The 16,219-nt window shown below is 46.0% G+C and overlaps 1 protein-coding gene across 1 annotated transcript; it reads right to left on the minus strand.

Moving 5' to 3' along the window:
- Positions 1 to 13,035: 13,035 nt before the first annotated feature.
- LOC146692194 (E3 SUMO-protein ligase ZBED1-like) lies at positions 13,036 to 15,155 on the minus strand. The gene is made up of 2 exons (XM_085431140.1): positions 14,423 to 15,155; positions 13,036 to 14,195 (listed from the first exon to the last, which is right to left on the minus strand). Exons 1-2 carry the CDS (start codon positions 14,953 to 14,955, stop codon positions 13,667 to 13,669), a joined length of 1,062 nt encoding a protein of 353 aa, XP_085287266.1. The 5' UTR covers positions 14,956 to 15,155; the 3' UTR covers positions 13,036 to 13,666.
- Between the last annotated feature and the right edge of the window lie 1,064 nt (positions 15,156 to 16,219).

The raw sequence follows: 16,219 nt of genomic DNA on the forward strand, positions 1-16,219 counted from the left end.
ATCGCCAGTTTTCAAAAGACTGACCTTATGGATGGTGACGGTTGCACCCCTTCTCAGAAGAAAGTGAGATCCTTCCTTGGCATGGTGATGTTTTACCAGCATTTCATTCCAGGGTGCTCTCGTATTGCGAAGCCACTCTTTGCTCTAACTGCCGGTCAGAAGAGGACTAAAGGCTGCCATGGGAGTCGGAAACCTGGAACCTTTCGCAAGCTCACCCCTCAAGACTGGACTCCTGCTTGCGAGAAGGCATTTGAGGGACATCCTGATTTTGAGAGGCCATTCATCCTTTCAACTGACACTTCCATGGATGGGCTGGGTGCTGTCTTATCCCAGGTGCCAGCTGGTGAGGAGAGAGCAAGACCTATAGTCTTTGCTAGTAAGTCTCTCAGCCACAGTCAGGCCAAATACCCTGCACACCGGCTTGAATTTTTTGGCTCTGAAGTGGGCTGTGTGTGATAAGTTCAGCCACTGGCTCAAGGGTCACCGGTTCACTGTCTGGACTGATAACAATCCTCTCACATACATTCTGACTAAGCCAAAGCTGGATGCCTGTGAACAGCGTTGGGTCTCTAAGCTTGCACCATACTGCTTTGAGATCAAATATGTTCCTGGGAAGCTGAACATGGTAGCAGACACCCTGAGCAGGGAATCGTTTGTGAGGCCTTTGGTCCAGCGCCTCCTGTCGGAGCCCTACCTTGAGCTGCTAGGGCAAGTCAGTGATGTGAAAGATGCCAGTGTCCAAGATGCCTTCCGTTTGACCTGTCAACCTCAATCGATATGCAGTGCTCCACCCTCTGCTGTACTTGATGTGTCTCTGTCAACTGATGACGTGTCTTCTCTCATGTCTTCCCTCTGTGAGTGGGAGTCTGCTTCTCGCCAGCGTGCAACATCCCTCGCTGGTCATCTGACCTCCATTAGTCCACCTGACTGTGATGTCTCTCATGCGCTATCCCATGTTGATCTCCTGTCTCATCAAGCAGGGAATCCTGTGATCTCCAGAGTAGCCTGCTATTTTGAGCGTAAGCACAGACCCTCCAGACGTGAGTGCTGTCATGAGAACCAACAAACGTTGCGGCTCCTGAAACAATGGGATAAGCATTCCTCAATGGTGTCCTCTACAGAGTTGTGATGGACCCACTGACCAAACACAAGAGATTCCAGTTTGTGGTACCTGACTCCCTAAAACAAGTGGTGCTGTCTGGCATACACGACAATGCTGGTCATCAAGGTCAACCTCGCACACTCTCCTTGGCTCGTCAACGTTTCTTCTGATATGATATGGAGAAGGATGTGCGCGATCATGAGGGAAATTGCCACAAGTGTGTTCTCAGCAAGATCCCAGAGCCAGCAGCTAGGGCCCCGTTGGAAAGCATTAAGACCTGTGCTCCACTGGAACTTGAGTGCATTGACTTCTGGTCAGCTGAGGACAGCAACAAGTCAGTGGATGTCCTTGTGATTACTGACCACTTCACAAAATTAGCACATGTATTCCAATGCCCGGATCAGACAGCTAAGAGAGTTGCTAAAAAGCTCTGGGATGGATTCTTCTGTGTGTATGGCTTCCCTCAGCGCATTCACTCTGACCAGGGAGCTAGTTTTGAGAGTGAGCTGCTTGCAGAGCTTTGGGTGGCGTTACCAAATCCCACACTTCACCATAACACCCCATGGGTAATGGTACCACAGAGAGATTTAATCGCACCCTTGGAAACATGTTACGGTCCCTCCCCCCCAGATGTAAGCAGAAATGGCCGCAGATGATACAGTCCATGACGTTTGTGTATAACTGTACGGCACACGAGACCACCGGCTTTGCGCCATTCTACCTGATGTTTGGGAGGGTCCCAAGGTTGCCAGTTGACCTCATGTTTCGGGATGTCCTTCATGATGACACCATTTGTGACTATGATACCTATGTCAAGTCACTGATGGATGACCTGCGCTCTGCCATGCTCCAAGCCCAGGAGCACAGCACGATGGAGCAGAGACACCAGTCTGACCAGTACAACAGAAAGGTGAAGGGTCTGCCTCTTTCACTAGGGGACCAGGTGTTGTTGGCAAACAAGGGAGTCAGAGGAAAAAGGAAGCTCTCTGACAAATGGGAACCTGTTGTGTACACAGTAGTCGACTTGGATCCTGGTCTTCACATCTGCCATATCAGAGACAAAGAAGGTCATGAGCGTGTGGTGCATCACAACCTGCTCCTTCAGAATCAGAATCAGAATCAGAATGGGGTTTATTGCCAAATGTTGAGCAGGTTTACAACATTAAGAAATTGCTGCGGTGCTTCAGTGCAAACATGGTGTCATAAATAACACTTAAATAGACATGGAAAAAATAAAAGTAGGGATAAGAATTAAAAGTGCTACGTGGAAAGATATGTGCATGAGATATACATGAGATATATACATGAGAGTAAGAATTAAGAGTGCTACGTTGAAAGATATATACATGAGTGCAGGTGGTGATCAGTGCCAAACATGGAATGATACAGTGAACACAGCGTAAGTTCATGTGTTAGTGGCGGGGACAGTCATATGGTTATTGTTCATGTGTCCAACAGCAGAGGGGAAGAAACTGTTCTTATGGCGAGAGGTTCTGGTGCGGATGGACCGGAGCCTCCTGCCTGAGGGGAGCAGGTCAAACAGACTGTGTCCAGGGTGAGAAGGGTCAGCTGAGATCCGAGCTGCACGCCGCAATGTCCTGGAGGTGTACAGGTCCTGCAAAGATGGGAGTCTGCAGCCAATCACCTTCTCAGCAGAGCGCACAACACGCTGCAGTCTCTGTTTGTCCCTGATAGTGGCTCCAGCGTACCACACGGTGATGGAGGAGGTGAGGATGGACTCAATGATTGCAGTGTAGAACTGCATCATCGTCCGTGTTGGCAGGTTGAATTTCTTCAGCTGCCTCAGGAAGTACATCCTCTGCTGGGCTTTCTTGATGACGGAGGTGATGGTGGGCTCCCACTTCAGGTCCTGGGTGATGGTGGTACCCAGGAAGCGGAATGAGTCCACAGAGGTGATGGGGGTGTCAGTCAGGATGATGGGGGGGAGTGGGGCTGTGTGCTTCCTGAAGTCCACAATAATCTCCACTGTCTTCTGGGCATTCAGCACCAGGTTGTTGTGGCTGCACCAGGACACCAGACGTTCAACCTCCCTCCTGTAGGCAGACTCGTCCCCGTCCGAGATGAGTCCAATAACGGTGGTGTCATCTGCAAACTTGATTAGCTTGACAGACTGGTGGGTGGAGGTGCAGCAGTTGGTGTACAGGGAGAAGAGCAGAGGAGAAAGAACACAGCCCTGAGGGGAGCCGGTGCTGATGGTCCGGGAGTCCGAGACATTCTTTCCCAGCCTCACATGCTGCTTCCTGTCCGTCAGGAAGTCAGTGATCCACCGGCAGATGGGATCAGGCACATTCATCTGGGAAAGCTTGTCTCGGAGATGGTCTGGAAGGATGGTGTTGAAGGCAGAGCTGAAGTCCACAAACAGGATCCTGGCGTAGGTTCCTGGGGAGTCCAGATGCTGCAGGATGAAGTGTAGGGCCATGTTGATGGCGTCGTCTACAGACCTGTTGGCTCTATATGCAAACTGCAGGGGGTCCAGGAGGGGGGCCGTGAGGGTCCTGAGATGGGAGAGAACTAGGCGCTCAAAGGACTTCATGACCACAGATGTCAGAGCCACGGGTCTGTAGTCATTTAGTCCAGTGATCCTAGGTTTCTTGGGGACAGGGATTATGGTGGAGGACTTGAAGCAGGCAGGCACATGACATGCCTGCAGTGAGGAGTTGAAAATGCCAGAAAACACTGGGGCCAGCTCGTTTGCACAGTGTCTGAGGGTGGCAGGAGACACGCCGTCTGGGCCGGGAGCTTTCCGAGCATTCAGGTTCTTAAACTGCTTCCTCACATCTGCTTCATGAATATGAAGAGTTGTGGTGGGAGGAGGTGGTGTGAAATCCTCTTTTGTGTGGGGTGAGGAGGGGGGTGTTGTAGGTGAACGGTTTGAAGGTGGTGATGGCTCTATGGAGGGGGGAGAGGTGGGGGAATTAGTGTCCAAAGTGTCTCTATTGTTGGGGCCGTTGGAGGTGTGAAGGCTGCCTGATGGCTCGTCAAAACGACAGTAGAAGTCGTTAAGGGTGTTGGCCAAGAGCAAGTCATCAGTGGAGTGGGGGGTTTTAGGCTTGTAGTTTGTGATATTCCTAAAACCTTTCCACACAGAGGCCGAGTCATTCTCTGAGATCTGCTGCTGCATCTTCTCAGAGTGCTGATGTTTAGCAATGTCCACTTCTTTAGTGAACCTGTACTTGGCCTCTCTGTAGCAGTCCCTGTCTCCGCTTCTGAACGCCTTTCTCTTTTCCAGCCACAGCTTTTTGAGTTTAGGAGTAAACCAGGGTTTGTCATTGTTATAACTCACCCTGGTGCGTGATGGCACAATGCTGTCCTCACAGAAGTGGATATAGGAGGTGACAGTGTCTGTAAACTCGTCCAAGCTGTTAGAAGCAGCCTTCATTGTGTCCCAGTCTGTAGACTCCAAACACGTGCGAAGCTCCTCCACAGCCTCGTTGCTCCACAGTTTTTTAGTCCTCACGACAGGTTTGGAGAGCTTCAGCCTCTGTCTGTACGCGGGGATTAGGTGGATCATGACGTGGTCAGAAAGTCCGAGTGAAGCGCGGGGCACCGCGCGATAGGCCCCGCTGATCGTGCTGTAACAGTGGTCCAATGTCCTCTCCTCTCTGGTCGGGCATTTAATATACTGCTTGTATTTTGGAAGCTCATGGCTCAGATTGGCTTTGTTAAAGTCCCCAAGAGCAATGATGAGAGAGTCCGGGAATGTCCGCTCCGTGTGGAGAATCTGCTCCGCGAGTGCGCACTGAGCTGCCTGCGCATCTGCGTCTGGCGGGATGTAAACAGCGGCCAGGATGAATGAAGCAAACTCCCGCGGAGAATAAAACGGTTTGCAGTGGATAAAAAGATATTCCAGAGAGGAAGAGCAGTGCTGAGCAATCACTGTCACATCTGTGCACCAGCCACTATTGATGTAGAAGCAGAGACCTCCACCTTTGGACTTACCGGAGAGAGCGGCCTGCCGGTCCGCGCGCAGCAGATGGAAGCCCTCCAGTTTGAGCGCGCAGTCTGGGATGTTCTCACTGAGCCACGACTCCGTAAAACATAAGACACAGGAGGAGGCAAAGTCTCTGTTCATGCTTCTCATCAGGGCCAGTTCGTCAATCTTATTCCCGAGTGAGCGTACATTAGAAAGGAAGATCCCAGGAAGAGCGGTTCGCAGTCCGCGTCTCCTCAAACGCACGAGTGCGCCGGCTCGCTTCCCTCTCTTTCGGCGTCTCGCTTTCCTGGTCAGAGTCAGCAGTAAATCTGCCGCAGATGCGACAAATATTGGAAATAAATCCACAGGCGTTGTAGTCCTGTAGTTAAGGAGCTCTTCTCTGGTGTACAAATATCCAGAGGAGTGCCCAGACACAGAAGAAATGCACAAAAACAAAACAAAAGTAACGCACTGAAGCACCAGGGCGACCATCCGCGGCGCCATCTTGGTTAACTTTTTGCCCTTGGACACAACATTGAATGACAATGCTGCACATCCTGCTGTGAGCATTGTCAGTGGCCCCCCTGAGTCTGACCTGGATGGGTCTGTGACATCTTTTGGGGACACAGGAGCTGCACCTCCTGCCACCTGTACTGTGGATTCTATCTCCAGCATTGGCGAGTGTGATGACCGCACACTATCATGGATCCATCAGCAATCTGCCGCTGACCCAGTCGAAGATGGCGTTCATGAGACCCCTCCTATGATGGGTGCTCCTGATCTTGGTGGGCTGGCTGGTGATGGAGCCTCCCCAGGCTCCTCTGCTGACTCCCATAGTTTTCATTCTCTTGAACCCGAAGATGTGGACTTGGATTAGGGACTTACCACACGTTTTGGTAGAATCATTAAACCAGTTCGGCGCTTGATCGAATCAATGGCTCAACTCGAAACACTCCTTGGTGTTGAACCTGTTCAAGCAGCGGTTATCGATGTGTGAATTTGTTTATTGCTGTATGTTGTCCATTGCTATTTTGGTAAAGAATAATAAGAGGCACAGAGTCGATTGTATTTTGTCAGTTGTGCAGTCTGATGGTGATGCCCATAGATATTATGGCCTGTTTTGTGTGGTGTAAATGGCACCTCATTTTGTCTATTGTGTGTCCTGGGATCTTTCTAGGCGCCGAGCGGGTCTCAGGTGTCTTATCCTCCTTGGAGGAAGCTATGTTGCTGATCTAATTCATTGGATATGTGATGTGAATTTGTTTGAGGCCACTGTATCTGTTGTTGTGGGTGTATTTATACATTTCATTATTTTTTTTGTGTGTACTTTTTAGGATTTTGTGTAATTCTTGGGGGGTGAATGTAACAGTGTCATAAATCACATCTTGTTATAATTACACAAAATGTGTTCTAAACCCCCGAACCGTTCCTTTTATACCTGACTTTTAGGACCTCCAAGCCTGTAGTTATGTTCATTATCAGTTAGAGCCCCTCCTCATTCTTTTCTTCCTCTTCTTTGATGCAATCCTATAAATACAGTGTACCCCTTTTGCCTCTCCCCTTTTCTACAATTCTCTGGTGGGAGAGGTGGGTGTCATTTCTTTCCAACACCTTAAAACTAGGGCTGCTCAATTAATCGAATTTTAATCACGATTACGATCTGGGCTTTCAACGATCATTAAAAATGACTGAGCCGATTATTAGCCCCTCCCTCATTTATCCGCGACACCTTAAAGGCCGGTCCGTAAAAATATTGTCGGGCATAAACCGGTCCGTGGCGCAAAAAAGGTTGGAGACCGCTGATTAAGAGGACCTGAGGGAAGCTCGGAAAGCTAAGCAGAAGTTATTTGGAGAGGAGAGTGACTGCCGTTGGTTGAAAAGAGGTTATAAAAAAAACTTCAGTGGTGTTGCACACTATTTTAAAATATTTTTTAAAGTCATTGTTAACCCTTTAAATCCGGTCAGAGCAGCACGCTCCGTTTTGTGTAACTATTTTTAAATCCCTGTAGAACCTGAACCGTGTAAGCTAGCGCAATAATTTGTTTTGTATATGAAACCGGAGGAGTTGTACTTACATCTTACGCCATCAGCTTGTCCTCGGTCACGGTTTCCTTCCACATATAGCTTTGCAAAAATTGCATAAAAAGCGCTTGCAGGAACAAAAACATAATATTCCAGAAAATACACACAGTCACAGCAAGACTTCAGACACAAAACCCAGAGGCTTTCATTATTATATCTGGAGACTTTAACCATGCCACACTGGACTCTACTCTGGCTGCTTTTCACCAGTTTGTGAATTGTCCCACAAGGACCAACAGGACAATTGACCTACTGTATGCTAATGTGAGAGATGCATACAGAGCCACCCCCCTCCCCCCACTAGGGAAGTCAGACCACAACCTGGTTTACCTACAGCCACAATACACACCCCTCGTCCAAAGGCAGCCGGTCACAACGCGCTCCATCCGGAGATGGACCCCAGAAAAGGAGGATGCTCTGAGGGACTGTTATGACACCACAGACTGGGATGTGCTCCTGAGCCCACATGGTGAGGACATAGAGGGGGCGACACACTGTCTTACAGACTACCTCAACTTTTGTGTGGACACGGTCGCCCCTGCTAAGACGGTACGGTGTTATCCTAATAACAAACCGTGGGTAACACAGGAAGTCAAAGCTGTCCTCAACATGAAGAAGAAGGCTTTCAGGAGCAAAGTGAAGGAGGAGATGAAAGCAGCACAGCGGGAGGTGAAACGCTGCCTGAGGGAAGCAAAGGACACCTACAGGAGGAAGGTGGAACAGAAGTTGGAGAGGAACAATATGAGGGAGGTCTGGAATGGTGTGAAAACCATCACAGGCCACAACACCAAGAAAAGCACAGTGGGGGGGGGGGGGGGGGGGGGGGGGGGGACTGTGGAGAAGGCAAACGAACTCAACAACTTCTTCAACAGGTTTGACCAGCCCACAACCCCCCCCCACCCTCACCCTCACCTTCACTACAGAGTCCAATCCCCACTCTCCTACCTCCCTCGCTTCCCCCCCTTCCTGACACCATGACACCCCCCTCCTCCAATCCCTCTCTCAGCAGCAAGACATCTCCCCCCCTCCCCTCCTCCCAAACATCTCCCAGTGTCACAGTGGATCAGGTCAGGAGACAACTGAGGAAGCTTCGCCCCAGAAAGGCAGCAGGCCCAGACAAGGTGTGTCCTAGGATGCTAAAGGCGTGTGCTGCTGAACTTGGGGAGCCGCTACAACGAGTCTTCAACCTCAGTCTGCGACTGGGGAGAGTGCCCGCCCTATGGAAGACATCCTGCATCGTCCTGGTCCCCAAAAAGAACCGGCCCAATGAGCTGAATGACTTCCGACCGGTGGCACTGACGTCACATCTTATGAAGACTCTAGAGCGGCTCTTCCTCAACCTCCTCCGACCACAGGTACAACATGCCCAGGACCCACTACAGTTTGCATACAAGGCGGGTGTCGGAGTGGAGGATGCCATCCTGTACCTCCTACACAGAGCCCACTCACACCTGGATGGGGGAAAAGGCACGGTCAGGATCCTGTTTCTTGACTTTTCCAGTGCCTTTAATACCATCCGGCCCTGTATGCTTCAGGAAAAACTGAACAGGATGGAGGTGGACCCCTGCCTGGTCGCTTGGATCTCCGACTACCTCACCGACAGACCACAGTACGTCAGGCTGAAGGACATCACGTCTGACACAGTGGTCAGCAGCACAGGAGCACCACAGGGAACTGTGCTGTCCCCTCTTCTCTTCACCCTGTACACCTCTGACTTCTGCTACAACTCTGAATTATGCCACATTCAGAAGTTTGCAGACGACACAGCCATCATGGGGTGTATCTGGGATGATCAGGAAGAGGAGTACAGAAGTCTGGTGAGGAACTTTGTCGCATGGAGTCACACAAACCACCTGCAACTCAACACCTCAAAGACTAAGGAACTGGTTGTGGACTTCGGGAGGTCTAGAGCAGGTCCACTGCCGGTTCAGATAGAGGGGGAGGAGGTGGTCAACAAGTACAAGTACCTCGGGCTGTGGGTGGACAATAAACTGGACTGGTCATGCAACACAGAGCACCTGTATAAAAAAGCACAAAGCCGACTGTACTTCCTCAGGAGGCTGAGGTCTTTTAACATCTGCAGGAAGCTCCTGAGGATGTTTTACCAGTCGGTGGTTGCTGGAGTACTTTTCTATGCTGTTGTGTGCTGGGGGAGCAGCACAGCAAAGAAGGACTCATCCAGGCTGGAGAAACTGATCAGGAGGGCTAGCTCTGTGGTCAGCATGAAGCTGGACACTCTGGTGACAGTGGCAGAGAAAAGGACATTAAAGAAACTGATGGACATTATGGACAATGCCAGGCATCCTCTGCACACGGCCATTAACAACCAGAAGAGTCTGTTCAGTGACAGGTTGCTTCTCCCAAAGACAAGAACTAACAGACTTAAAAACTCCTTTGTCCCACACGCCATCAAACTGTTTAACTCCTCTCTGGAGGGGAGAGGGAGGGGAAACAGGAGGACAAAGGAGGGGGGGAACAACTAAGCTGTAGTGCCTCTTCACCTCACTGTGCAATACCTTTTGTGCAATACTTTTGTAAATAGTCAACAGTGCAATAGACCTCAATACTTGAAATGTGCAATTCACTTGTATTTTTATTTTTTATTCCTATTTATTCTATTTATCCCCTTCGTATATTTTATTTATATTGTCTCTGTATTTATATATATGTGTGTGTGTGTGTATATATATATATATATAATATTCTGTAACTCTGTAACTTCTGTCGGTGCTGTGCTTTTTTGGAAATCGAATTTCGCAGAGGAACCCACCCGAGGGATTAATAAAGTTCTATCTTATCTTATCTTAAATGGCACTACAACATGTAAAAAAATAATATAAGCTCTGGCGGACTTGGTTCTATGGTAGGTCTTAAAGGGTTAAATAAATATCGTCAAATAATCGAGATCTCAATTTCAGTTAAAATAATCGTGATTATCATTTTTGCCATAATCGAGCAGCCCTACTTAAAACACACATATAATTCATATTTAGCCACTCTGATGTTTCTGATTGCGATTTTAGTTCAATTATTGTCATTATTAAGCCTGTTTTTGTTAGATGATATAAGTGTGTAGTATATGTGTATCATAAATGTGTTTTAGGCGCCATAAATGCTAGCATGAATATCTATTCCTTGCTAGCTTGGAAGTTGTGGTGGGTTGAGCTAACCCTCTTCCCCACTGTTTGTATTTGGTCGTAGGAGCTGGAGTGGGCAAATTATTTACTTGGAGGTCTTTCTTTCTTTTACCTTTTTTATCAGACACAACGCAAAGCCACACCGGTTACACAGCCTTTAGGGGTGGGGTGGGGTGTGGGGGGGATTTTCAATCCATAGCCATAATTGACTAACTAACTATATATATATAATGTTTAACCTGAGTAGCAAAAGACCGCAGGGGGTTGAAAACAATACCCCAGGAGTTAGCTGTGCTCGCGGACTCTTATCAAGCCTTGACCTCCCGGTCAGCTATTGCGCTGGTGGATAACAGAGCTCTCCGAAAACGTGGAAGCACTTTTGCAAATATCTGATATTTTGATAAATTAAGTAGATATTTGAGCATTAAACGGCTACATTCTCGGCTGAAAATATCTTAAAATGTTATTTTGTGACCCAGAAAGGGTAGTCTGGGGAAAAGGAGGATCGCATTTGTCGGCCACGGTTGTCGGAGCCTGTGCGTACTTGTAAGCGCGGCAATGGTGGAGGAGCGGGGCTAAAAAACTTATTACTTTTTCTGGGTCACAAAATAAACTTTTAAGATATTTTCAGGTGAGAATGTAGCTGTGTAAACTATTTCATACTATTTCACGTGATTCAGTTTATTTTGAAAAGTCTGATCAGTATCTTGAGCTTTATTGTGAAAGGTTTATGTGGAAAATAAACAAGCGGACATGTGATGGTTTTACCGTCGTTGTCGCTAATGACAACGCATAAAAACAGGCGCTTGTCCGTTAGTGTGGTTGTATTAAATATAAGAGAAAGAGAGAACTTTAAGAAATTAATATAGCCACTACAGTGACCATCAAAACGATGAAAAAATATTGCTGTAAACAGTTTATTTTGCAACACCACGAAACAAACGATAGCGTAAAATGAAACGATAAGACGTTTTTATATTGTCATCCGATATATATCGTTATATGAACAGCCCTACCTCAGAGATGTTTTTACTGGCAGACTTCAGCGGAAAGCCAGTATTATCATCTCACAACAGACTGCAGTCTGAGGAGTATGTCAGCTGTAGATTCCTTTGAGTGATTTATAGTAAATATTGGTGACAAAAATTGGGTTTGAAGGCCTGATTTACTCCGTGAATCATACATTTAATTTATCACTATCTATAGTCAAAAGTTTCAAAAAAGCCTTCATGTAACAGACAGTTTTTTGAAAAAGACAAACTCAAAAAGAATACAGTCCAGTTATGTCTTTATTATCTTTGGCTAGATCAAAGATGAAAGCTAGATCACTCTGACTTGAAAATCTGTAACTTATCACTCCTTGTCAAAATATTCCCCTCTGAACTGCAGTGGGTTCTATCTGAGAGGATGTCGCCATTTGTCCACTGCATGAACTACATCTCCTTGGATGATGTCCACATATAATATCCAAGCACAGCATGCACACAAACCTCTCCAGTTGTCCAGATACCAAACATAATATGAAGATTACTTGGGGTCGGAACACCCTACCCTGTCTTAATTCTATGGCTTTTAGTTTACTTGTATTGCTATGTATCACTTTTATTTTATTTATCTCTTTAGTTTCAAATAGTTGTACAGCACTTTGTTTGAAAGCGCTTTATAAATAAAGTTATTATTATTATTATTATTATTACATGCTTTTGAATAGGTGGGGCAGTATTTGAAAACTAAAATATGCCGGTTTGTACACATACACGAGAGACACGAGAGTTCTTCCTTACTGATGTTTACTGTGCTTCTCTTAACGTACACAGGTACACCGTAGAACTGGTGAATACAAATGTACAAGAAAATTATATTTCAGCATTAAAACATATTACAATATAAAATTCACAAAATATAAACAAACATACCACTTTGGCCTGCAAGTAGACAAACCGGTGTAATTGGAACTTAGGGCTTATTTCTTCTTTCTTAGCTTGACTTTTACACGGCTAGACCGTCACCATGCGCAGCTTCTCTGACCTTACTTCCCAAAACAGGAAGTGACCTCTGCCCTTACCTTATACTTACAGAATTAACTGGTTACTTTCCATGTATCAAATTAACTGTACACCAATCCAGTAGGCAAAAAAGGAAAATGTTAACATGCTCAACACAAAAATAAAACATACAAAATAAAATGCGTTAGTTACATTATCATTACAAGAGCTCCGCCTAGTGGTCAAATAATAACATTTCACGCAACTGTTACATAAAATAAAGTGTCTTGTAGTGCTACTTTAGTTCATTTCTTTCTTTATGTGGAGGAGGATGGTCTCCTCTCTAGGTGCTGAAGTCAGCAGTGCGCTAGATGGCACCACCAGAGGCCTGAAGAGATAAAAGAAGTGGCAACACAAAAGGATGTTTTGACAAAGAGACGAGAGCAGAGCAAAGGAAGAATCTGGCCTAAAAGGTAAAGCAAGCACTGAATACAGCTTTAAACATATCTGTCAACTGTTTATTTCTTGAAAATGCAGAGCAATATGCTTTGTTTAGTTAAGCATTAGTTAAATGTGTTAAACAGTCAAATAAAAGTTCACTGTATTTACACTGCATGCATACGATTAGTGAGAAATAGTGAAGAAAGTAGGCTTTTAAATGACTTTAATAAACCTCATGTTCTGTTTTTATTAGGGCTGTCAAATGATTAAAATTTTTAATCAGATTAATCACAGCCTAAAAATTAATTAATCATGATTAATCGCAACTCGAAATATGACCAAAATGTGTGCAAACATACGGACAGATAGCGGATTTTTACACACTTGTTAGTGTTATTTAATGCTAAGACCACGCTGAGTGGCCTGCGTTCACTCAGCGTGGTCTGACGTAGGCTGGGTGTTGTGCTGGAAGCGAATTAATCACAGCCTAAAAATTGATTAATCGCAACTCGAAATATATGTGTATATGTGTATATATGTGTAAAAATCGGGACAGATAGTGGTTTTTAACACACTTGTTTGTTTTATTTATTATTAATTGTGAGTACAAGCAGTACAAGCAGAACAGGGCTTCAAATAATTGTGAGGGATTTTTACTGAATGTTTTCCACCCGTTTAAATCTAGCACATTGTTTTATCCATATACATCTTCAAGTTCACAGAACATAGGCCTAATTCAACAAGCAAAATAGAAAAAATCTCCAATCATCCTTTTGGGTAAGGTAGATTAGTGCAAAAAAATATGAACAACAGTGAAAAGTATTGTTTAAATCACATTCAACCATAGAACAAGCTCTAAACACACGGTCCTCTGGTCTACTCATCCTTCAGCCAGTTGCTGAGACAAACCAACTTGTCCACGTTCTCTGAGTGCAGAGCAGACCTCTTCTTGTTCACAATGTGCCCTGCTACAGAGAACAGCCTCTCACAGGGCACTGTGGAGGCAGGAGTGGCCAGGTATCTGCGAGCAAGGCGGGCCAGCTGGCTGTGGGCTCCTGCATGAGCTGCCCACCACTGTAAGGGCAGTGCAGGGCTCTGCTCTGTAGCGCTGTATGGCTCTGTCCTGCTGTACCTCCTCCTCTGACTCAGAGTCAGAGTCCATCTGCAGCAGGCTCAGCCTCTTCTTGGCTGGACCTTCTTCTGCAGTGTGTGATCTTCTAGGCGAGTCTTCATGCAGCATGCCTGCCAGTGTGGTCCACACTGCTTCTCTGTCAGTCTTGGGCACACTGCGTAGGTCTTTAAAACGTGGGTCCAGTGCAGTTGCGATCTGGAGCCATGCATAGTTGGTATGTTCCTGGCGGGAAGCAAGGTCTTCCTTAAACTTCTCTTTAAACCTCACCACATATGCAGGGTCCTCATCAGTTACTTCCATGACACGGCGCAGGTGGCAGAAGGCTGGTAGAACTACAGAGCAGGAGACGTAGGCCTCTCCTCCCAGCAGTTCAGTCACATATCTGCAGTGGAATACACACACACACACACACACACACACACACACACACACACACACAGATAAGACAGCAAATTAAAAAAAGCTTTTTAATACTAGGTAATATTAATAAAATATTTGATTTCATTTATTTTTTAAATAAGACATTTTCATAATAACAAAACTGATTTAAGATGTATGTTTGATACATTTAATCTAAACCTACAATTATGGTCACAATGACAGGCTCACCTGCAGGGCTCTAGAAGTGTCTCCAGTCTCTGGAGTTTGTCCCACTCTGGAGGCGTCAGGAGGACAAGTTTATGCTTTTGTTTATCCAGAGTCGCGGTTACTGCAGTTTGGTTGCGGATCAAGCGCTTCACCATCTCCAGCGTGGAGTTCCAGCGCGTAGGCACGTCCTGGGCCAACGGCTCCTGCTTGCGCCCCAGTGACACCTGCTCTGCGTTCAGCTCTGCTGTGTTTGCTGGGCTGTGCTTAAAATGGCCAACAATTTTGCGGCATTTGGCCAGCGCAGTGACAAAGCCACTGTCTGCGAGACTCACTGTGACAAAGCCACTGTCTGCGAGACTCACTGTGATGCATCTCTGTAGAATGTGCGCGGTACACGGCATGTGATTGAATGGCATGATGCGAGCCGCGGTGATCATATTGCGCGCACTGTCCGTGCCTACTGTTGTCACCTTCTCCTCAATTCTCCACCTGCGAGCAACAGTCTGGAACTGCTCTGCACAAGCCTCCGCAAAGTGCCGCTCTTCCGTTTTCATTATAGTCAGCGCAAAGGATGTCAGACCCCAGGCTTCAGTGATTAAATGCGCATTAACTCCCAGGTAATTGTCATTAGTCAATGATGTCCAGTGGTCTCCTGTCAGAGCCACGCATTCTGTGTGAACTAGAGCCTCTTCTTTTTTCTTTTTCTCCGTTTCATACAGTTCGTGGATTCGAATTGTTATTGTGCTTCTCGCTGGGGGCTTGTAGGACGCGTCCTGAGATGCAACCTTTAAAACATCTGCAAAGCCCTTGTCCTCCACAATGCTTAGCGGTCTACAGTCCTTTGCTATCTATTTGGCTATATTGTCGGTCAGTTTGCCCAAAGAAGACTTACCGAGTGGCCTGCGTTCACTAAGAGTGGTCTGACGCAGGCCGGGTGAAGCTGCTGCCCCGACAAACGCGTGTTTGGCATTAAGGTGGTATTTTAAGGTCGAATTTGAACGGTGAAATTGAAACTCTTTACTACAGTGAGTGCAAATTACAACGCGTTTGTTTATTGTCCCATCTATGTTCTTCTTGTATTTAAATTCCCCATCCAGAAGGCCATCCTGTTCCTGCTTCTCCATTTTCAGTGGCGCGGTAAACAAATCAAGTGGAATTATGGGAGCGACTTATCTGCGTGTTGCGCTAAATAGTTAAATATTCTAACGTAATTAATTCCAAAATTTAATTATCGCAATTAACACGTTAATTTCGACAGCTATAGTTTTTATCCTAAATTAACTCCTAAAATTAATTTTACTAAAACATCACCTTGTTCCATCTTGACTTCTTTTCTTGAACATTTTCACATAGCCAAACTCTCATAATCTATCATTACTCTTCTTCGCTTCTTGTATTTGAAATGACAGTGGAAAAAAGTAGGAATGCTACAATAAGGGAGTAACAAGTCAGGCTTTTACAGGAAAAACAAATACTTATACTGTAAGTACTGCATAATTTCTTGTGTAAATGCTCTGTACTTTTTGAGATGTGGGCTGTATTATGTATCAACCTTCCTTAACTTGCTGGTATTTTGCAGAAAATGAGACCCTTGTTTTGAAGGTTATGTTTGAACAGTGATTGTAAAAAACATCGAGTTAAATTAGACTTGGCTCCATCATTATAAGGTGATGTAACCCAGCAAATTTACATGGTATTTATTTTTTCTTAAAAGTTGGTAAGGGAAAGGCAAGGCTTGCAAAATTTCAAAATCCCTGGTAGCCCTTCGGGCAGGGACTCTTCAGTTTTTGGTAGCCCAAAATAAATTTAAGTAGCCGG

This window comes from Copadichromis virginalis, linkage group LG15, assembly GCF_057382275.1.
Source record: "Copadichromis virginalis isolate Kocher_CV1m ecotype Utaka linkage group LG15, C_Virginalis_male_GT1.1, whole genome shotgun sequence".
In the NCBI taxonomy this organism is placed as follows: Eukaryota; Metazoa; Chordata; class Actinopteri; order Cichliformes; family Cichlidae; genus Copadichromis; species Copadichromis virginalis.

Excerpts from the sequence above, each read along its gene's own strand:
- LOC146692194 (XM_085431140.1), bottom strand. The coding sequence starts at position 14,955 with ATGAAAACGGAAGAGCGGCACTTTGCGGAGGCTTGTGCAGAGCAGTTC. Across the intron at positions 14,196-14,422 it reads ACACTTCTAGAGCCCTGCAG|ATATGTGACTGAACTGCTGG; the intron begins GTGAGCCTGTCA and ends ATTCCACTGCAG.